The 24278-nt window shown below is 49.5% G+C and overlaps 1 protein-coding gene and 1 long non-coding RNA gene across 2 annotated transcripts in view; one reads left to right on the forward strand and one right to left on the reverse strand.

Annotated features, from left to right (window-relative positions):
• Positions 1 to 24278, forward strand: part of LOC310884040 — a 154573-nt gene that overhangs the window by 15366 nt on the left and 114929 nt on the right. Inside the window, exon 2 of the long non-coding RNA XR_014573996.1 lies at positions 7842 to 7981. This is a non-coding gene — a long non-coding RNA (uncharacterized lncRNA). The remainder of the gene's footprint in view (positions 1 to 7841; positions 7982 to 24278) is intronic.
• LOC310884037 (uncharacterized protein) lies at positions 4699 to 22326 on the reverse strand. The gene is made up of 2 exons (XM_083805220.1): positions 18682 to 22326; positions 4699 to 5993 (listed from the first exon to the last, which is right to left on the reverse strand). The coding sequence occupies exon 1, from the start codon at positions 22306 to 22308 to the stop codon at positions 20236 to 20238; it is 2073 nt and encodes a 690-aa protein (XP_083661346.1). The 5' UTR covers positions 22309 to 22326; the 3' UTR covers positions 4699 to 5993; positions 18682 to 20235.

The raw sequence follows: 24278 nt of genomic DNA on the forward strand, positions 1-24278 counted from the left end.
TATCTTCCTATTTACCATCGGAGGATTAACAGGAATCGTTCTTGCAAACTCTTCCCTAGACATCGCCCTGCACGACACGTACTACGTAGTTGCCCACTTCCACTACGTCCTATCCATAGGCGCCGTCTTTGCCATTCTAGCAGGATTTACTCACTGATTCCCACTACTCACTGGGTTTACCCTACACCAAACATGAGCAAAAGCCCACTTCGGGGTAATATTTACAGGAGTAAACCTAACGTTCTTCCCCCAGCACTTCCTAGGCCTAGCAGGAATACCCCGACGATACTCGGACTATCCCGACGCCTACACACTATGAAACACCATTTCCTCCATCGGCTCCCTAATCTCAATAGTAGCCGTAATCATACTAATATTCATCATCTGAGAAGCCTTTCCGGCCAAACGAAAAGTCCTACAACCAGAACTAACTACCACAAACGTTGAATGAATCCACGGCTGCCCTCCCCCATACCATACTTTCGAGGAACCGGCCTTCGTCCAAGTACAAGAAAGGAAGGAATCGAACCCTCACATGCTGGTTTCAAGCCAACTGCATTAACCGCTCATGCTTCTTTCTTATGAGACGTTAGTAAACCAATTACATAGCCTTGTCAAGACTAAATCACAGGTAAAAATCCTGTACATCTCATGTGGCCAACCACTCCCAACTAGGATTCCAAGACGCCTCATCACCCATCATAGAAGAACTCGTTGAATTCCACGACCACGCCCTAATCGTTGCCCTAGCTATCTGCAGCCTAGTTCTCTACCTTTTAGCCCACATACTAACAGAAAAACTCTCGTCCAATGCTGTAGACGCCCAAGAAGTAGAGCTGATCTGGACAATCCTACCTGCTATCGTCCTGGTACTCCTCGCCCTCCCATCCCTACAAATCCTCTACATAATGGACAAAATCGACGAACCAGACCTCACCCTAAAAGCCATCGGCCACCAATGATACTGAAGCTACGAATACACAGACTTCAAAGACCTATCATTCGACTCCTACATAGTGCCCACCCCAGACTTACCCAACGGCCACTTCCGACTGCTAGAAGTTGACCACCGCGTAGTTATCCCAATAGAATCCCCCATCCGCGTGATCATTACTGCAGGAGACGTACTCCACTCCTGAGCAGTCCCAACGCTCGGAGTTAAAACAGACGCAATCCCAGGCCGACTAAACCAAACTTCATTCATTACCACCCGGCCTGGGATTTTTTACGGACAATGCTCAGAAATTTGCGGGGCTAATCACAGCTACATACCCATTGTAGTAGAATCAACCCCACTCCCACATTTCGAGGCCTGATCGTCCCTTCTATCATCATCCTAATCATTAAGAAGCTATGCAACAGCACTAGCCTTTTAAGCTAGCCAAAGAGGGACTTCCCCCTCCTTAATGATATGCCACAGCTTAACCCCGCACCATGATTTTCAATCATAATTATAACCTGATTAACCCTAGCACTCCTCATCCAACCAAAACTACTAGCCTTCACCACAACCAACCCCCCATCAAATAAGACCTCCCTCACTACCAAACCCACACCATGATCCTGACCATGAACCTAAGCTTCTTTGACCAATTTTCCAGCCCCAATCTATTCGGCATCCCCTTAATCCTACTATCCCTACTCTTCCCAGCCCTACTATTCCCGTCCCCAAACAACCGATGAATCAACAACCGCCTTTCTACTATCCAAACATGACTCCTTCACCTAATCACAAAACAACTAATAGTCCCACTCAACAAAAATGGCCACAAATGAGCCATAATATTTACATCCCTAATAATCATACTTCTTACAATCAACCTTCTAGGCCTCCTTCCATATACATTCACCCCAACCACCCAACTATCTATGAACATAGCCCTAGCCTTCCCACTATGGCTCGCCACACTACTAACAGGCCTACGAAACCAACCATCAGCCTCTTTAGCCCACCTATTACCCGAAGGTACCCCTACACCCCTAATCCCCGCACTAATCCTGATCGAAACAACCAGCCTACTAATCCGCCCCCTAGCCCTCGGAGTCCGCCTTACAGCCAACCTTACAGCAGGACACTTACTCATCCAACTCATCTCTACAGCCTCCATTGCATTAATACCCACCCTTCCTGCAGTATCCATCCTAACAATAATCATCCTACTACTCCTAACCATCCTAGAAGTAGCAGTAGCCATAATCCAGGCTTACGTCTTCGTGCTCCTTCTAAGCCTATACTTACAAGAAAACATCTAATGGCACACCAAGCACACTCATACCACATAGTTGACCCAAGCCCTTGACCAATCTTCGGGGCAGCCGCCGCCCTACTCACAACCTCAGGATTAATCATGTGATTCCACTACAACTCATCCATACTACTAACCCTAGGCCTCATCTCAATACTCCTAGTAATACTCCAATGATGACGAGACATTGTACGAGAAAGCACCTTCCAAGGCCATCACACTCCCACAGTCCAAAAAGGCCTACGATACGGCATAATCCTTTTCATCACATCCGAAGCATTCTTCTTCTTAGGGTTCTTCTGAGCGTTCTTCCACTCGAGCCTGGCCCCAACCCCAGAACTAGGAGGCCAATGACCCCCAACAGGAATTAAACCACTCAACCCGATAGAAGTCCCCCTACTAAACACAGCCATCCTACTAGCCTCAGGCGTTACCGTAACGTGAGCCCATCACAGCATCACAGAAGGAAACCGAAAACACGCCATCCACGCCCTAACCCTAACGATCCTCCTGGGATTCTACTTCACAGCCCTACAAGCAATAGAATACCACGAAGCCCCATTCTCAATCGCCGATAGCGTCTACGGATCTACCTTCTTCGTTGCCACTGGATTCCACGGACTCCACGTAATCATCGGATCCTCCTTCCTGACCGTCTGCCTCTTCCGACTGATCAAGTTCCACTTTACATCAGACCACCACTTCGGATTCGAGGCAGCAGCCTGATACTGACACTTCGTAGACGTCATCTGACTATTCCTCTACATAACCATCTACTGATGAGGATCTTGCTCTTCTAGTATATTAATTACAATTGACTTCCAATCTCTAGAATCTGGTATAAACCCAGAGGAGAGCAATGAACGCACTCATGTTCATATTCGCCCTATCATCAATCCTAAGCGCCGCCCTAACCGCATTAAACTTCTGACTCGCCCAAATAAACCCCGACTCAGAGAAACTCTCACCGTACGAATGTGGATTCGACCCACTTGGATCTGCTCGATTACCATTCTCAGTCCGATTCTTCCTCAGTAGCCATCCTGTTCGTCCTATTCGACCTAGAAATCGCCCTCCTACTCCCCCTGCCATGAGCCGTCCAACTCCAATCCCCCCTAATGACCCTCACCTGAACTGTAGTGATCCTCCTTCTCCTAACACTCGGACTGGCCTACGAGTGAATTCAAGGGGGCCTAGAATGAGCAGAATAACAGAAAGTTAGTCTAACCAAAAAGATAGCTGGTTTCGACCCAGCAGATTACAGCCAACCCTGTAACTTTTTTATGTCGCCCCTACATTTAAGCTTCTACTCAGCCTTCATTTTCAGCGGACTAGGACTAGCCTTCCACCGAACCCACCTAGTATCCGCCCTACTATGCCTTGAAAGCATAATATTATCGATATTCGTAGGCCTATCAATATGATCCATCGAAAACCAAGTCTCCTCATTCACCATGGTACCAATTCTCATGCTAACCTTCTCAGCGTGTGAGGCGGGCACAGGCCTGGCCATCCTAGTAGCCTCCACCCGCACACATGGCTCCGACCATCTACACAACCTAAACCTCCTGCAATGCTAAAAATCATCCTACCCACAATCATACTTCTTCCAACAGCCCTGCTGTCTCCACCAAAATTTCTATGGACTAACACCACCTTATACAGCCTCCTAATCGCTGCCCTAAGCCTACAGTGATTAATCCCAACCTACTACCCCTACAAATTTTTATCCAACTGAACAGGAATTGACCAAATCTCATCCCCCCTCCTAGTACTATCCTGCTGACTACTCCCACTCATAATCATAGCAAGCCAAAACCACCTGCAACAAGAACCCCTACAACGCAAACGAATCTTTATCTCAACCTTAGTCGCAGTCCAGCCATTCATCCTACTAGCCTTTTCCACCACAGAACTAGCACTATTTTACATCTCATTTGAAGCAACCCTCATTCCCACCCTAATCTTAATCACCCGATGGGGGAACCAACCAGAACGCCTAAGCGCTGGCATCTACCTGCTATTCTACACGCCAGTAAGCTCTCTACCCCTGCTAATCACAATCATACACCTATACGTGAAAATTGGCACCCTGCACCTGCCAACCCTACAACTAACCCACCCAACCCTATCCACCTCATGGACAGGAATACTATCAGGTCTAGCACTGCTCATAGCATTCATAGTAAAAGCCCCACTATACGGCCTACACCTCTGACTGCCAAAAGCCCACGTAGAAGCACCCATCGCAGGCTCAATACTCCTCGCCGCCCTACTACTAAAGCTAGGAGGATACGGAATTATACGAGTCACTCTATTTATGGGCCCACTGTCCAACCTCCTGCACTACCCCTTCCTAACCCTGGCCCTATGAGGCGCCCTAATGACTAGCTCAATCTGCCTACGACAGACAGGCCTAAAATCACTAATCGCTTATTCATCCGTTAGCCACATAGGCCTAGTTATCGCCGCAGGAATAATCCAAACCCACTGATCATTCTCAGGGGCAATGATCCTAATAATTTCCCATGGACTAACTTCCTCCATACTATTCTGCCTAGCCAACACAAACTATGAACGTACGCACAGCCGAATTCTACTACTCACACGAGGCCTACAACCTCTCCTACCACTCATAGCTACCTGATGATTGCTGGCCAATCTAACAAACATAGCCTTACCCCCAACAACAAACCTCATAGCAGAGCTAACCATTATAATCACCTTATTCAACTGATCTGCCTTCACGATCATCCTAACAGGAATCGCAACCCTACTAACCGCCTCCTACACCTTATTCATACTACTAATGACCCAACGAGGCTCAATCCCCTCCCACATCACATCTATGCAAAACTCAACCACGCGAGAACACCTGCTCATAACACTCCACATTATCCCAATATTCCTCCTAATCCTCAAACCCGAACTGATCTCCGGAATCCCCTCATGCAAGTATAGTTTAAACCAAACATTAGACTGTGATTCTAAGAATAGAAGTTCAAACCTTCTTACCTGCCGAGGGGAGGGTTTAACCAACAAGAGCTGCTAACTCTTACATCTGAGCCTAAAACCTCAGCCCCCTTACTTTTAAAGGATAACAGCAATCCACTGGTCTTAGGAACCACCCATCTTGGTGCAAATCCAAGTAAAAGGAGTGAACCCCACACTACTAATCAACTCCCTCACACTACTCACGCTGACAATCCTCCTAACCCCAATCATCCTGCCATTTCTATTTAAAAACTTTAAAAACACCCCACAAGCCACCACCCGCGCTGTTAAAACCGCATTCCTAATTAGCCTAGCCCCTACAACCGCATTCATCTACTCGGGAGTAGAATCTGTCACCTGCCACTGGGAGTGAAAATTCATTATAAACTTTAAAATCCCCCTGAGCCTAAAAATAGACCAATACTCAATAACATTTCTTCCAATCGCCCTATTTGTAACATGATCAATCCTACAATTCGCCATATGATACATGGCCTCAGAGCCATACGTAACAAAATTTTTCACCTACCTACTGACATTCCTAGTCGCCATACTCCTCCTAACAACCGCAAACAACATATTCCTCCTATTCGTAGGCTGGGAAGGAGTACGAATCATGTCCTTCCTTCTCATCGGCTGATGACAAGGCCGAGCAGATGCCAACACCGCCGCCCTACAAGCCGTAATCTACAACCGAATCGGAGACATCGGACTGATCCTGAGCATAGCATGACTAGCTTCAACATTCAACACCTGAGAGATCCAACAAGCCGTACACCCCCACCAAACCCCAATCCTCCCCCTCATAGGATTAATCCTCGCAGCCGCAGGAAAATCCGCCCAATTTGGACTCCACCCATGACTGCCCGCAGCAATAGAAGGCCCCACCCCAGTATCAGCCCTACTGCACTCCAGTACCATAGTAGTAGCCGGAATCTTCCTGCTCATCCGCATGCACCCCCTGCTAGCCACCAACCAGACAGCCCTAACTGCCTGCCTATGCCTAGGTGCTCTATCAACCCTATTCGCTGCCACATGCGCCCTAACCCAAAATGACATCAAAAAAATCATTGCTTTCTCAACATCCAGCCAACTAGGACTAATAATAGTCACTATCGGACTAAACCTCCCACAACTAGCCTTCCTACACATCTCAACCCATGCCTTCTTTAAAGCCATACTATTCCTATGCTCAGGGTCTATCATCCACAACCTAAACGGAGAACAAGATATCCGAAAGATAGGAGGCCTACAGAAAATACTCCCAGTCACTACTTCCTGCCTAACCATCGGAAACCTGGCGCTGATAGGAACCCCATTCCTAGCCGGATTCTACTCAAAAGACCTCATCATCGAAAGCTTAAACACATCATACCTAAATACTTGAGCCCTACTCCTAACCCTTATAGCCACAGCATTCACCGCAACCTACAGCATCCGCATAACCATCCTAGTCCAAGCTGGACAAACCCGAATCCCCCCAATAGTATCAATAAACGAAAACAACCCACTAATCACCGCCCCCCTAACCCGACTCGCCCTAGGCAGCATTACAGCAGGAATAATCATTACCTCTTTCATCACACCAACCAAAACCCCCCCAATAACCATACCCCTTATCACCAAAACCGCTGCCATCCTCATAACAATCCTAGGAATCATCCTAGCCCTAGAACTATCGAACATAACACACACCCTCACTCACCCCAAACCAAACCCCCTCATAAACTTCTCCTCTGCATTAGGGTACTTCAACCCCCTAGTACACCGATTCTTCTCCAAAAACCTACTAGAAAAGGGACAAAACATTGCCCTACACTTGATCGACCTCTCCTGACTCAAAAAAATAGGGCCAGAGGGCCTTGCTGAACTACAAGTAGCCGCAAGCAAAGCCGCAACCTCAATACACACAGGGCTAATTAAGGCCTACCTAGGATCCTTCGCCCTCTCCATCCTGGTAATAATCCTAATAACACACAGACTCACTAATGGCCCCTAACATCCGCAAATCCCATCCCCTACTAAAAATAATCAACAACTCCCTAATCGACCTACCCGCCCCCTCCAACATCTCTGCCTGATGAAACTTCGGCTCCCTTCTAGCCATCTGCTTAGCCACACAAATCCTAACAGGCCTGCTACTAGCCATACACTACACCGCAGACACTTCACTCGCCTTCTCCTCAGTAGCTCACACATGCCGAGACGTCCAGTACGGATGGCTCATCCGCAACCTCCACGCCAACGGTGCTTCGCTCTTCTTTATCTGCATCTACTTACACATCGGACGAGGCCTCTACTACGGCTCCTACCTATACAAAGAAACCTGAAACACAGGAGTAATCCTCCTACTCACCCTAATAGCAACTGCCTTCGTAGGGTATGTCCTACCATGAGGACAAATGTCATTCTGAGGGGCCACCGTAATCACCAACCTATTCTCAGCCATCCCGTACATTGGGCAAACTCTAGTAGAATGAGCCTGAGGAGGATTCTCAGTAGACAATCCAACCTTAACCCGATTCTTCGCCATCCACTTCCTACTGCCCTTCCTAATTGCAGGAATCACCCTAGTCCACCTAACCTTCCTACACGAATCAGGCTCAAATAACCCACTAGGAATCGTATCAGACTGCGACAAAATCCCATTCCACCCATACTTCTCCATTAAAGACAGCTTAGGGCTTACCCTAATAATCACCCCTCTAATAGCACTAGCCCTATTTTCACCGAACCTCCTGGTTCTTGGAATCCTAGTTGGGAGTGGTTGGCCACATGAGATGTACAGGATTTTTACCTGTGATTTAGTCTTGACAAGGCTATGTAATTGGTTTACTAACGTCTCATAAGAAAGAAGCATGAGCGGTTAATGCAGTTGCCTTGAAACCCATCCCCAGTGGTGCCAGTGCACTCTCTGAACTCACTGAAGTGCATCCCCAGTGGTGCCAGTGCACTCTCTGCACTCACTGCACTGCATCCCCAGTGGTGCCAGTGCGCTCTCTGGAGTCACAGCACTGCATCCCCAGTGGTGCCAGTGCACTCGCTGGACTCACTGCAGTGCATCCCCAGTGGTGCCAGTGCACTCTCTGGACTCACTGCACTGCATCCCCAGTGGTGCCAGTGCACTCTCTGGACTCACTGCACTGCATCCCCAGTGGTGCCAGTGCACTCTCTGGACTCACTGCAGTGCATCCCCAGTGGTGCCAGTGCACTCTCTGGACTCACTGCACTCCATCCCCAGTGGTGCCAGTGCACTCTCTGTACTCACTGAAGTGCATCCCCAGTGGTGCCAGTGCACTCTCTGCACTCACTGCACTGCATCCACAGTGGTGCCAGTGCGCTCTCTGGAGTCACAGCACTGCATCCCCAGTGGTGCCAGTGCAATCTCTGGACTCACTGCACTGCATCCCCAGTGGTGCCAGTGCACTCTCTGGACTCACTGAAGTGCATCACCAGTGGTGCCATTGCACTCTCTGCACTCAATGCACTGCATCCCCAGTGGTGCCAGTGCACTCACTGGACTGACTGCACTGCATCCCCAGTGGTGCCAGTGCGCTCTCCGGAGTCACAGCACTGCATCCCCAGTGGTGCCAGTGCACTCACTGGACACACTGTACTGCAACACAGGTGGTGCCAGTGCACTCTCTGCACTCACTGCACAGCATCCCCAGTGGTGCCAGTGCATTCACTGGACTCACTGGAGTGCATCACCAGTTGTGCCAGTGCACTCTCTGGACTCAATGCACTACATCCCCTGTGGTGCCAGTGCACTCTCTGGACTCACTGCACTGCATCCCCAGTGGTGCCAGTGTACTCTCTGGACTCACTGCACTGCATCCCCAGTGGTGCCAGAGCACTCTCTGGACTCACTGCACTGCATCCCCAGTGGTGCCAGTGCACTCTCTGGACTCACTGCACTGTATCCGCAGTGGTGTCAGTGCACTCTCTGTACTCACTGAAGTGCATCCCCAGTGGTGCCAGTGCACTCTCTGGACTCACTGCACTGCATCCCCAGTGGTGCCAGTGCACTCTCTGGACTCACTGCACTGCATCCCCAGTGGTGCCAGTGCAATCTCTGGACTCACTGTAGTGCATCCCCAGTGGTGCCAGTGCACTCTCTGGACTCACTGCAGTGCATCCCCAGTGGTGCCAGTGCACTCTCTGGACTCACTGTTCTGCATCCCCAGTGGTGCCAGTGCACTCTCTGGACTCACAGCAGTGCATCCCCAGTGGTGCCAGTGCACTCTCTGGACTCACTGCACTGCATCCCCAGTGGTGCCAGTGAAGTCTCTGGACTCACTGCACTGCATCCCCAGTGGTGCCAGTGCACTCTCTGGACTCACTGCACTGCATCCCCAGTGGTGCCAGTGAAGTCTCTGGACTCACTGCACTGCATCCCCACTGCTGCCAGTGCACTCTCTGGACTCACTGCACTGCATCCCCAGTGGTGCCAGTGCACTCCCTGGACTCACTGCACTGCATCCCCAGTGGTGCCAGTGCACTCTCTGGACTCACTGCACTACATCCCCAGTGGTGCCAGTGCACTCACTAGACTCACTGTACTGCATCATCGGTGGTGCCAGTGCACTCTCTGGACTCACTGCACTGCATCCCCAGTGGTGCCAGTGCACTCTCTGGACTCACTGCACTGCAGGCCCAGTGGTACCAGTGCACTCACTGGACTCACTGTACTGCATCACCAGTGGTGCCAGTGCACTCTCTGGACTCACTGCACTGCATCTCCAGTGGTTCCAGTGCATTCACTGGACTCACTGTACTGCATCTCCAGTGGTGCCAGTGCACTCTCTGGACTCACTGCACTGCATCCCCAGTGGTGCCAGTGAGCTCTCTGGACTCACTGCACTGCATCCCCAGTGGTGCCAGTGTACTCACAGGATTCACTGCACTGCATCCCCAGTGGTGCTAGTGCACTCTCTGGACTCACTGCAGTGCATCCCCAGTGGTGCCAGTGCACTCTCTGGACTCACGAAGTGCATTCTCAGTGGTACCAGTGCACTCTCTGGGCTCACTGAAGTGCATCCCCAGTGGTGCCAGTACACTCACTGGACTCACTGCACTGCATCCCCAGTGGTGCCAGTGCACTCTCTGGACTCACTGCACTGCATCCCCAGTGGTGCCAGTGCACTCTCTGGACTCACTGTAGTGCATCCCCAGTGGTGCCAGTGCACTCTCTGGACTCACTGCAGTGCATCCCCAGTGGTGCCAGTGCACTCTCTGCACTCACTTCACTGCATCCCCAGTGGTGCCAGAGCACTCTCTGGACTCACTGCACTGCATCCCCAGTGGTGCCAGTGAAGTCTTTGGACTCACTGCACTGCATCCCCAGTGGTGCCAGTGCACTCTCTGGAGTCACTGAAGTGCATCCCCAGTGGTGCCAGTGCACTCTCTGGACTCACTGCACTGCATGTCCAGTGGTGCCAGTGCACTCTGTGGACTCACTGTACTGCATCCCCACTGGTGCCAGTGCACTCTCTGGACTCACTGTACTGCATCCCCAGTGGTGCCAGTGCACTCTCTGGACTAACTGCAGTGCATCCCCAGTGGTGCCAGTGCACTCTCTGGACTCACTGCAGTGCATCCCAATGGTGCCAGTGCACTCTCTGGTCTCACTGCACTGAAGCCCCAGTGGTGCCAGTGCACTCTCTGGACTCACTGCACTGCATCCCCAGTGGTGCCAGTGCACTGTCTGGACTCACTGCACTGCATCCCCAGTGGTGTCAGTGCACTCTCTGGACTCACTGTACTGCACCCCCAGTGGTGCCAGTGCACTCACTGGACTGACTGCACTGCATCCCCAGTGGTGCCAGTGCGCTCTCTGGAGTCACAGCACTGCATCCCCAGTGGTGCCAGTGCACTCACTGAACTCACTGCACTGCATCACAGGTGGTGCCAGTGCACTCTCTGGACTCACTGCAGTGAATCCCCGGTGGTGCCAGTGTACTCTCTGCAGTCACTGCGCTGCATCCCCAGTGGTGCCAGTGCACTCACTGGACTCACTGGACTGCATCCCCAGTGGTGCCAGTGCACTCTCTGGACTCACTGCACTGCATCCCCAGTGGTGCCAGTGCACTCTCTGGACTCACTGCACTGCATCCCCAGTGGTGCCAGAGCACTCTCTGGACTCACTGCACTGCATCCCCAGTGGTGCCAGTGCACTCTCTGGACTCACTGCACTGCATCCCCAGTCGTGTCAGTGCACTCTCTGGACTCACTGAAGTGCATCCCCAGTTGTGCCAGTGCACTCTCTGGACTCAATGCACTGCATCCCCAGTGGTGCCAGTGCACTCTCTGGACTCAGTGCACTGCATCCCCAGTGGTGCCAGTGCAATCTCTGGACTCACTGTAGTGCATCCCCAGTGGTGCCAGTGCACTCTCTGGACTCACTGCAGTGCATCCCCAGTGGTGCCAGTGCACTCTCTGGACTCACTGTACTGCATCACCAGTGGTGCCAGTGCACTCTCTGGACTCACTGCAGTGCATCCCCAGTGGTGCCAGTGCACTCTCTGGACTCACTGCACTGCATCCCCAGTTTTGCCAGTGAAGTCTTTGGACTCACTGCACTGCATCCCCAGTGGTGCCAGTGCACTCTCTGGAGTCACTGAAGTGCATCCCCAGTGGTGCCAGTGCACTCTCTGGACTCACTGCACTGCATGCCCAGTGGTGCCAGTGCACTCTCTGGACTCACTGCACTGCATCCGCTCATGATCGGAGGATTCGGCAACTGAGTAGTCCCCCTCATAATCGGTGCCCCCGACATAGCATTCCCGCGAATAAACAACATAAGCTTTTGACTCCTCCCCCCATCATTCCTCCTACTACTAGTCTCATCCACTGTAGAAGCTGGCGCCGGCACAGGCTGAACTGTCTACCCTCCCCTAGCAGGTAACCTTGCCCACGCCGGAGCTTCAGTAGACCTGGCTATCTTCTCACTCCACTTAGCCGGTATCTCCTCCATCCTTGGGGCCATCAACTTTATCACCACAGCCATCAACATAAAACCCCCCGCACTCTCACAATACCAAACCCCACTATTTGTCTGATCCGTACTAATTACCGCCATCCTACTCCTTCTATCACTCCCCGTACTCGCCGCCGGTATTACAATATTACTAACTGATCGAAACCTAAACACCACATTCTTCGACCCCGCTGGAGGAGGAGACCCAATCCTGTACCAACACCTATTCTGATTCTTCGGACACCCAGAAGTCTATATTCTGATCCTACCGGGGTTCGGAATCATCTCACACGTAGTCACGTACTACTCAGGCAAAAAGGAGCCCTTCGGCTACATGGGAATAGTCTGAGCCATACTATCCATCGGCTTCCTAGGATTCATCGTCTGAGCTCACCACATGTTTACAGTAGGAATAGACGTTGATACCCGAGCCTACTTTACATCAGCCACTATAATCATTGCCATCCCTACCGGAATCAAAGTATTTAGCTGACTAGCCACCCTGCACGGAGGAACAATCAAATGAGACCCCCCCAATACTATGAGCTCTAGGATTTATCTTCCTATTTACCATCGGAGGATTAACAGGAATCGTTCTTGCAAACTCTTCCCTAGACATCGCCCTGCACGACACGTACTACGTAGTTGCCCACTTCCACTACGTCCTATCCATAGGCGCCGTCTTTGCCATTCTAGCAGGATTTACTCACTGATTCCCACTACTCACTGGGTTTACCCTACACCAAACATGAGCAAAAGCCCACTTCGGGGTAATATTTACAAGAGTAAACCTAACGTTCTTCCCCCAGCACTTCCTAGGCCTAGCAGGAATACCCCGACGATACTCGGACTATCCCGACGCCTACACACTATGAAACACCATTTCCTCCATCGGCTCCCTAATCTCAATAGTAGCCGTAATCATACTAATATTCATCATCTGAGAAGCCTTTCCGGCCAAACGAAAAGTCCTACAACCAGAACTAACTACCACAAACGTTGAATGAATCCACGGCTGCCCTCCCCCATACCATACTTTCGAGGAACCGGCCTTCGTCCAAGTACAAGAAAGGAAGGAATCGAACCCTCACATGCTGGTTTCAAGCCAACTGCATTAACCGCTCATGCTTCTTTCTTATGAGACGTTAGTAAACCAATTACATAGCCTTGTCAAGACTAAATCACAGGTAAAAATCCTGTACATCTCATGTGGCCAACCACTCCCAACTAGGATTCCAAGACGCCTCATCACCCATCATAGAAGAACTCGTTGAATTCCACGACCACGCCCTAATCGTTGCCCTAGCTATCTGCAGCCTAGTTCTCTACCTTTTAGCCCACATACTAACAGAAAAACTCTCGTCCAATGCTGTAGACGCCCAAGAAGTAGAGCTGATCTGGACAATCCTACCTGCTATCGTCCTGGTACTCCTCGCCCTCCCATCCCTACAAATCCTCTACATAATGGACAAAATCGATGAACCAGACCTCACCCTAAAAGCCATCGGCCACCAATGATACTGAAGCTACGAATACACAGACTTCAAAGACCTATCATTCGACTCCTACATAGTGCCCACCCCAGACTTACCCAACGGCCACTTCCGACTGCTAGAAGTTGACCACCGCGTAGTTATCCCAATAGAATCCCCCATCCGCGTGATCATTACTGCAGGAGACGTACTCCACTCCTGAGCAGTCCCAACGCTCGGAGTTAAAACAGACGCAATCCCAGGCCGACTAAACCAAACTTCATTCATTACCACCCGGCCTGGGATTTTTTACGGACAATGCTCAGAAATTTGCGGGGCTAATCACAGCTACATACCCATTGTAGTAGAATCAACCCCACTCCCACATTTCGAGGCCTGATCGTCCCTTCTATCATCATCCTAATCATTAAGAAGCTATGCAACAGCACTAGCCTTTTAAGCTAGCCAAAGAGGGACTTCCCCCTCCTTAATGATATGCCACAGCTTAACCCCGCACCATGATTTTCAATCATAATTATAACCTGATTAACCCTAGCACTCCTCATCCAACCAAAACTACTAGCCTTCACCACAACCAACCCCCCATCAAATAAGACCTCCCTCACTACCAAACCCACACCATGATCCTGACCATGAACCTAAGCTTCTTTGACCAATTTTCCAGCCCCAATCTATTCGGCATCCCCTTAATCCTACTATCCCTACTCTTCCCAGCCCTACTATTCCCGTCCCCAAACAACCGATGAATCAACAACCGCCTTTCTACTATCCAAACATGACTCCTTCACCTAATCACAAAACAACTAATAGTCCCACTCAACAAAAATGGCCACAAATGAGCCATAATATTTACATCCCTAATAATCATACTTCTTACAATCAACCTTCTAGGCCTCCTTCCATATACATTCACCCCAACCACCCAACTATCTATGAACATAGCCCTAGCCTTCCCACTATGGCTCGCCACACTACTAACAGGCCTACGAAACCAACCATCAGCCTCTTTAGCCCACCTATTACCCGAAGGTACCCCTACACCCCTAATCCCCGCACTAATCCTGATCGAAACAACCAGCCTACTAATCCGCCCCCTAGCCCTCGGAGTCCGCCTTACAGCCAACCTTACAGCAGGACACTTACTCATCCAACTCATCTCTACAGCCTCCATTGCATTAATACCCACCCTTCCTGCAGTATCCATCCTAACAATAATCATCCTACTACTCCTAACCATCCTAGAAGTAGCAGTAGCCATAATCCAGGCCTACGTCTTCGTGCTCCTTCTAAGCCTATACTTACAAGAAAACATCTAATGGCACACCAAGCACACTCATACCACATAGTTGACCCAAGCCCTTGACCAATCTTCGGGGCAGCCGCCGCCCTACTCACAACCTCAGGATTAATCATGTGATTCCACTACAACTCATCCATACTACTAACCCTAGGCCTCATCTCAATACTCCTAGTAATACTCCAATGATGACGAGACATTGTACGAGAAAGCACCTTCCAAGGCCATCACACTCCCACAGTCCAAAAAGGCCTACGATACGGCATAATCCTTTTCATCACATCCGAAGCATTCTTCTTCTTAGGGTTCTTCTGAGCGTTCTTCCACTCGAGCCTGGCCCCAACCCCAGAACTAGGAGGCCAATGACCCCCAACAGGAATTAAACCACTCAACCCGATAGAAGTCCCCCTACTAAACACAGCCATCCTACTAGCCTCAGGCGTTACCGTAACGTGAGCCCATCACAGCATCACAGAAGGAAACCGAAAACACGCCATCCACGCCCTAACCCTAACGATCCTCCTGGGATTCTACTTCACAGCCCTACAAGCAATAGAATACCACGAAGCCCCATTCTCAATCACCGATAGCGTCTACGGATCTACCTTCTTCGTTGCCACTGGATTCCACGGACTCCACGTAATCATCGGATCCTCCTTCCTGACCGTCTGCCTCTTCCGACTGATCAAGTTCCACTTTACATCAGACCACCACTTCGGATTCGAGGCAGCAGCCTGATACTGACACTTCGTAGACGTCATCTGACTATTCCTCTACATAACCATCTACTGATGAGGATCTTGCTCTTCTAGTATATTAATTACAATTGACTTCCAATCTCTAGAATCTGGTATAAACCCAGAGGAGAGCAATGAACGCACTCATGTTCATATTCGCCCTATCATCAATCCTAAGCGCCGCCCTAACCGCATTAAACTTCTGACTCGCCCAAATAAACCCCGACTCAGAGAAACTCTCACCGTACGAATGTGGATTCGACCCACTTGGATCTGCTCGATTACCATTCTCAGTCCGATTCTTCCTCAGTAGCCATCCTGTTCGTCCTATTCGACCTAGAAATCGCCCTCCTACTCCCCCTGCCATGAGCCGTCCAACTCCAATCCCCCCTAATGACCCTCACCTGAACTGTAGTGATCCTCCTTCTCCTAACACTCGGACTGGCCTACGAGTGAATTCAAGGGGGCCTAGAATGAGCAGAATAACAGAAAGTTAGTCTAACCAAAAAGATAGCTGGTTTCGACCCAGCAGATTACAGCCAACCCTGTAACTTTTTTATGTCGCCCCTACATTTAAGCTTCTACTCAGCCTTCATTTTCAGCGGACTAGGACTAGCCTTCCACCGAACCCACCTAGTATCCGCCCTACTATGCCTTGAAAGCATAATATTATCGATATTCGTAGGCCTATCAATATGATCCATCGAAAACCAAGTCTCCTCATTCACCATGGTACCAATTCTCATGCTAACCTTCTCAGCGTGTGAGGCGGGCACAGGCCTGGCCATCCTAGTAGCCTCCACCCGCACACATGGCTCCGACCATCTACACAACCTAAACCTCCTGCAATGCTAAAAATCATCCTACCCACAATCATACTTCTTCCAACAGCCCTGCTGTCTCCACCAAAATTTCTATGGACTAACACCACCTTATACAGCCTCCTAATCGCTGCCCTAAGCCTACAGTGATTAATCCCAACCTACTACCCCTACAAATTTTTATCCAACTGAACAGGAATTGACCAAATCTCATCCCCCCTCCTAGTACTATCCTGCTGACTACTCCCACTCATAATCATAGCAAGCCAAAACCACCTGCAACAAGAACCCCTACAACGCAAACGAATCTTTATCTCAACCTTAGTCGCAGTCCAGCCATTCATCCTACTAGCCTTTTCCACCACAGAACTAGCACTATTTTACATCTCATTTGAAGCAACCCTCATTCCCACCCTAATCTTAATCACCCGATGGGGGAACCAACCAGAACGCCTAAGCGCTGGCATCTACCTGCTATTCTACACGCCAGTAAGCTCTCTACCCCTGCTAATCACAATCATACACCTATACGTGAAAATTGGCACCCTGCACCTGCCAACCCTACAACTAACCCACCCAACCCTATCCACCTCATGGACAGGAATACTATCAGGTCTAGCACTGCTCATAGCATTCATAGTAAAAGCCCCACTATACGGCCTACACCTCTGACTGCCAAAAGCCCACGTAGAAGCACCCATCGCAGGCTCAATACTCCTCGCCGCCCTACTACTAAAGCTAGGAGGATACGGAATTATACGAGTCACTCTATTTATGGGCCCACTGTCCAACCTCCTGCACTACCCCTTCCTAACCCTGGCCCTATGAGGTGCCCTAATGACTAGCTCAATCTGCCTACGACAGACAGACCTAAAATCACTAATCGCTTATTCATCCGTTAGCCACATAGGCCTAGTTATCGCCGCAGGAATAATCCAAACCCACTGATCATTCTCAGGGGCAATGATCCTAATAATTTCCCATGGACTAACTTCCTCCATACTATTCTGCCTAGCCAACACAAACTATGAACGTACGCACAGCCGAATTCTACTACTCACACGAGGCCTACAACCTCTCCTACCACTCATAGCTACCTGATGATTGCTGGCCAATCTAACAAACATAGCCTTACCCCCAACAACAAACCTCATAGCAGAGCTAACCATTATAATCACCTTATTCAACTGATCTGCCTTCACGATCATCCTAACAGGAATCGCAACCCTACTAACCGCCTCCTACACCTTATTCATACTACTAATGACCCAACGAGGCTCAATCCCCTCCCACATCACATCTATGCAAAACTCAACCACGCGAGAACACCTGCTCATAACACTCCACATTATCCCAATATTCCTCCTAATCCTCAAACCCGAACTGATCTCCGGAATCCCCTCATGCAAGTATAGTTTAAACCAAACATTAGACTGTGATTCTAAGAATAGAAGTTCAAACCTTCTTACCTGCCGAGGGGAGGGTTTAACCAACAAGAGCTGCTAACTCTTACATCTGAGCCTAAAACCTCAGCCCCCTTACTTTTAAAGGATAACAGCAATCCACTGGTCTTAGGAACCACCCATCTTGGTGCAAATCCAAGTAAAAGTAGTGAACCCCACACTACTAATCAACTCCCTCACACTACTCACGCTGACAATCCTCCTAACCCCAATCATCCTGCCATTTCTATTTAAAAACTTTAAAAACACCCCACAAGCCACCACCCGCGCTGTTAAAACCGCATTCCTAATTAGCCTAGCCCCTACAACCGCATTCATCTACTCGGGAATAGAATCTGTCACCTGCCACTGGGAGTGAAAATTCATTATAAACTTTAAAATCCCCCTGAGCCTAAAAATAGACCAATACTCAATAACATTTCTTCCAATCGCCCTATTTGTAACATGATCAATCCTACAATTCGCCATATGATACATGGCCTCAGAGCCATACGTAACAAAATTTTTCACCTACCTACTGACATTCCTAGTCGCCATACTCCTCCTAACAACCGCAAACAACATATTCCTCCTATTCGTAGGCTGGGAAGGAGTACGAATCATGTCCTTCCTTCTCATCGGCTGATGACAAGGCCGAGCAGATGCCAACACCGCCGCCCTACAAGCCGTAATCTACAACCGAATCGGAGACGTCGGACTGACCCTGAGCATAGCATGACTAGCTTCAACATTCAACACCTGAGAGATCCAACAAGCCGTACACCCCCACCAAACCCCAATCCTCCCCCTCATAGGATTAATCCTCGCAGCCGCAGGAAAATCCGCCCAATTTGGACTCCACCCATGACTGCCTGCAGCAATAGAAGGCCCCACCCCAGTATCAGCCCTACTGCACTCCAGTACCATAGTAGTAGCCGGAATCTTCCTGCTCATCCGCATGCACCCCCTGCTAGCCACCAACCAGACAGCCCTAACTGCCTGCCTATGCCTAGGTGCTCTATCAACCCTATTCGCTGCCACATGCGCCCTAACCCAAAATGACATCAAAAAAATCATTGCTTTCTCAACATCCAGCCAACTAGGACTAATAATAGTCACTATCGGACTAAACCTCCCACAACTAGCCTTCCTACACATCTCAACCCATGCCTTCTTTAAAGCCATACTATTCCTATGCTCAGGGTCTATCATCCACAACCTAAACGGAGAACAAGATATCCGAAAGATAGGAGGCCTACAGAAAATACTCCCAGTCACTACTTCCTGCCTAACCATCGGAAACCTGGCGCTGATAGGAACCCCATTCCTAGCCGGATTCTACTCAAAAGACCTCATCATCGAAAGCTTAAACACATCATACCTAAATACTTGAGCCCTACTCCTAACCCTTATAGCCACAGCATTCACCGCAACCTACAGCATCCGCATAACCATCCTAGTCCAAGCTGGACAAACCCGAATCCCCCTGTTGTGGTTTAACCCGGCTGGCAGCTAAACACCACACAGCCGTTCGCTCACCCTCCCCCCTCCCTCTCTGGGATGGGGGGAGAGAAACGGGAAAGTGAAGCCTGTGAGTTGAGATAAAGACGGTTTATTAAGACAGGAAAATAATAATAACAATAATAATAATAATAGTGATAATGGTAATAGTATTAACAATAATAATGTGTAAGAAAACAAGTGATGCACAATGCAATTGCTCACCACCCGCTGACCGATGCCCAGCCTATTCCCGAGCAGCCGGCCCCCCCACCCCGGCCAGCCACCCCTATATATTGTTTAGCATGACGTCAGATGGTATGGAATACCCCTTTGGCCAGTTTGGGTCAGCTGTCCTGGGTCTGTCCCCTCCCAGCTCCTGCTGCACCCCCAGCCTGCTCGCTGGCAGGACAGAGCAAGAAGCCGAAAAGTCCTTGGCCTGGTGTAAACACTGCTCTGCAACAATTAAAACATCAGCATGTTATCAGCGCTCTTCTCATCCTAATCCAAAACATAGCACCCTACCAGCTACTATGAGCTACTTAACTCTGTCCTAACTGGAACCAGGACAGATATCCACCCCTTATTCCATACCATTTATGTCATGCTCAGGTTACACTCTGTCCAATACATTCTAATTAATCACCATTTTCATCTATGATATATAGCAATCATGGTAGTGATGACATACATTATTATATAATAATTAACATACTACAATTCAACTCATGGGCTATTCTCACCCAGTATCAAATCCCCTTGAGGTACACACCGGACCTCCCCATTCTTTTGCATTACCCACCAAGTGCATCCAGGTCCCTGAGCAAAAGCAATTCCACGAATAGGTTTGCCTTTTCCTGAGGCAGGAGTAGCCCAGACTGTTTTACCCAGCATGTTTCTTACGTGCACTACAGGAACTTTATCCCCTTCTACAGTGCGTAACAGGTTTGATTGGGCAGGTCCAGCTCGGTTGGCAGATCCCCTGGTATTGACTAACCAGGTGGCCTTTGCCAAATGTGTATCCCAATTTTTGAATGTCCCAGCACCCATTGCTTTCAGTGTAGTCTTCAACAGTCCATTGTATCGTTCAACTTTTCCAGAGGCTGGTGCATGATAGGGGATGTGATACACCCACTCAATACCATGTTCTTTGGCCCAAGTGTCTATAAGGTTGTTTCGGAAATGAGTCCCGTTGTCTGACTCAATTCTCTCTGGGGTGCCATGTCGCCATAAGACTTGCTTTTCAAGGCCCAGGATAGTGTTCCGGGCGGTGGCATGGGGCACAGGATATGTTTCCAGCCATCCGGTGGTTGCTTCCACCATTGTAAGTACGTGGCGCTTGCCGTTGCGGGTTTGAGGGAGTGTGATGTAATCAATCTGCCAGGCCTCTCCATATTTATATTTCAGCCATCGTCCTCCATACCAAAGAGGTTTTGACCGTTTGGCTTGCTTGATTGCAGCACATGTTTCACAGTCATGAATAACCTGTGCTATAGTGTCCATGGTCAGGTCCACCCCTCGATCACGAGCCCATCTGTAGGTTGCATCTCTACCTTGATGGCCTGAGGTGTCATGGGCCCATCGGGCTATAAATAATTCACCTTTATGTTGCCAGTCCAGGTCCACCTGAGCCACTTCAATCTTAGCAGCCTGATCCACCTGCTGGTTGTTTTGGTGTTCTTCAGTAGCCCGATTCTTGGGCACATGAGCATCTACATGGCGTACCTTTACAACCAGGTTCTCTACCCGGGCAGCAATATCTTGCCACAATGCCGCAGCCCAGATGGGCTTGCCCCTGCGCTGCCAGTTGTTCTGCTTCCATTGCTGTAACCACCCCCACAGGGCATTTGCTACCATCCATGAATCAGTATAGAGATAGAGAACTGGCCACTTTTCTCGTTCAGCAATATCTAACGCCAGCTGAATGGCTTTTACTTCTGCAAACTGACTCGATTCACCTTCTCCCTCAGCAGCTTCTGCAACTCGTCGTGTAGGACTCCATACAGCAGCTTTCCATCTCCGATGCTTTCCCACAATACGACAGGACCCGTCAGTGAACAAGGCATATTTCTTCTCATTTTCCGGTAGCTTGTTGTACAGGGGGGCTTCTTCAGCACGAACCACCTCCTCCTCTGGTGATATCCCAAAGTATTTGCCTTCTGGCCAGTCCATAATCACCTCCAAGATTCCTGGGCGACTGGGGTTTCCTATTCGAGCCCGCTGAGTAATCAGTGCAACCCACTTGCTCCATGTAGCATCAGTTGCATGATGCGTAGAGGGGACCCTTCCTTTGAACATCCAGCCTAGTACCGGCAGTCGGGGTGCCAGGAGGAGCTGCGCTTCAGTACCGACCACTTCCGAAGCAGATCGAACTCCTTCATATGCTGCCAATATCTCCTTTTCAGTTGGAGTATAGCGGGCTTCAGATCCTCTGTATCCCCGACTCCAAAACCCCAGGGGTCGACCTCGAGTTTCCCCAGGTTCTTTCTGCCAGAGGCTCCAGGTGGGACCATTCTCTCCGGCTGCGGTGTAGAGCACATTCTTTACATCTGGTCCTGTTCGGACTGGCCCGAGGGCTACTGCATGAACTATTTCCTGCTTAATTTGTTCAAAGGCTTGTCGTTGCTCAGGGCCCCATTCAAAAGCATTCTTCTTACGGGTTACTTGGTAGAGCGGGTTTACAATCAGACTGTAATTTGGAATATGCATTCTCCAAAACCCCACGACACCTAGGAAAGTTTGTGTTTCTTTTTTGCTAGTTGGTGGAGACATAGCTGTTATTTTGTTGATCACATCCATTGGGATTTGACGGCGTCCATCTTGCCATTTTATTCCTAAAAACTGGATCTCTCGTGCAGGTCCTTTAACTTTATTCTGTTTTATGGCAAAACCGGCCTTCAGAAGGATTTGGACTATTTTCTTCCCTTTCTCGAAAACTTCTTCTGCAGTGTCACCCCACACAATGATGTCATCGATGTACTGCAGGTGTTCAGGAGCTTCCCCCTGCTCCAGCGCAGACTGGATCAGTCCATGGCAAATGGTAGGGCTGTGTTTCCACCCCTGGGGCAGCCGATTCCAAGTATATTGGACTCCCCTCCAAGTGAAAGCAAACTGTGGCCTGCACTGTGCTGCTAGAGGGATGGAGAAAAATGCATTAGCGATATCAATTGTGGCATACCACTTGGCTGCCTTTGATTCCAGTTCATACTGGAGTTCTAGCATGTCCGGCACTGCAGCACTCAGTGGTGGCGTGACTTCGTTCAGGCCACGATAGTCCACTGTTAGTCTCCACTCACCATTAGACTTTCGCACTGGCCATATGGGACTATTAAAAGGTGAATGAGTCTTGCTGATCACTCCTTGGCTCTCCAGTTGACGAATTAGCTTATGGATGGGACTCAGGGAGTCTCGGTTGGTGCGATATTGCCGCCGGTGCACAGTTGTGGTAGCGATCGGCACTTGCTGTTCTTCAACCCTCAGCAACCCCACAACAGAAGGGTCCTCTGAGAGACCAGGCAAGGTAGACAACTGTTTAATGTCCTCTGTCTCCAAAGCAGCTATGCCAAAAGCCCAGCGGAACCCTTTTGGGTCCTTGAAATATCCTCTTCTAAGATAGTCTATGCCAAGGATGCACGGAGCATCTGGGCCAGTCACAATACGGTGCTTTTGCCACTCATTACCGGTTAGACTCACTTCAGCCTCCAATACAGTTAACTGCTGGGATCCCCCCGTCACACCATAAATACAGATGGGCTCTGGCCCTTTATAGCTTGATGGCATTAGAGTACATTGTGCACCGGTGTCTACCAAAGCCTTATACTTCTGTGCGTCTGACGTGCCAGGCCATCGAATCCACACAGTCCAATAAACTCGATTGTCCCTTTCCTCCCCCTGGCTGGAGGCAGGGCCCCTCTAGTCCTGGTCAGAATCTTCATTTCTGTGTTTAAAGGACTGCCTGCTGGAAGTTGGAGCAGCAAACCTTTCAGAGAACTCCTTTTTCCCAATTGTTTTCCTTTGCAATTCACGTACCCGTGCCTCTAGGGTCGCAGTAGATTTTCCATCCCATTTTCTCATGTCCTCTCCATGGTCACGTAGGTAAAACCACAGGGTGGCGCGGTGTGTGTGCCCACCATATTGTCTTCCTTGCATAGATGAACGTTTACCCCTAATAGCTGAGACACTGGTTTGTACAGGTGGGGAGGAAAATAAACTCTCTTTAAGTTGGTGGATCTCTTCAGAAAGTTTCTCCAAGGTATTCTCTTTTAGCTGGTGGACACTAGTTCGTTCAGGTGAAGGGGAAGATAATCTTTCTTCAAGTTGGTGGATCTTTTCAGAAAGTTTCTCCAAAGCATTCTCTTTTAGCTGGTGGACACTGGTTCGTTCAGGTGAAGGGGAAGATAATCTTTCTTCAAGTTGGTGGATCTTTTCAGAAAGTTTCTCCAAAGCATTCTCTTTTAGCTGGTGGACACTGGTTCGTTCAGGTGAAGGGGAAGATAATCTTTCTTCAAGTTGGTGGATCTTTTCAGAAAGTTTCTCTAAAGCATTCTCTTTTAGCTGGTCTGAGTATCCCAAGGATATTCAACATCTCGGAGAACCACCGTAACTAACTCGGGGGATAAGAGGGTGGTGGTGAAGGAGAAAGGGAGAGTGAACAGGTAGGGAAACATGTCTTCCCCTGTCCCCTTCACAGATTGGCTCCCTAACGAAAACAGGCAATAGGTGTAATTGCTAATAGTTTCCGAGATATGGGTTCCAAAGTATAGAGTCGA

Source organism: Anser anser, assembly GCF_964211835.1.
Source record: "Anser anser genome assembly, chromosome: 19".
Classification (NCBI taxonomy): domain Eukaryota; kingdom Metazoa; phylum Chordata; class Aves; order Anseriformes; family Anatidae; genus Anser; species Anser anser.

Excerpts from the sequence above, each read along its gene's own strand:
- LOC310884037 (XM_083805220.1), bottom strand. The coding sequence starts at position 22,308 with ATGGATGTGATCAACAAAATAACAGCTATGTCTCCACCAACTAGCAAA.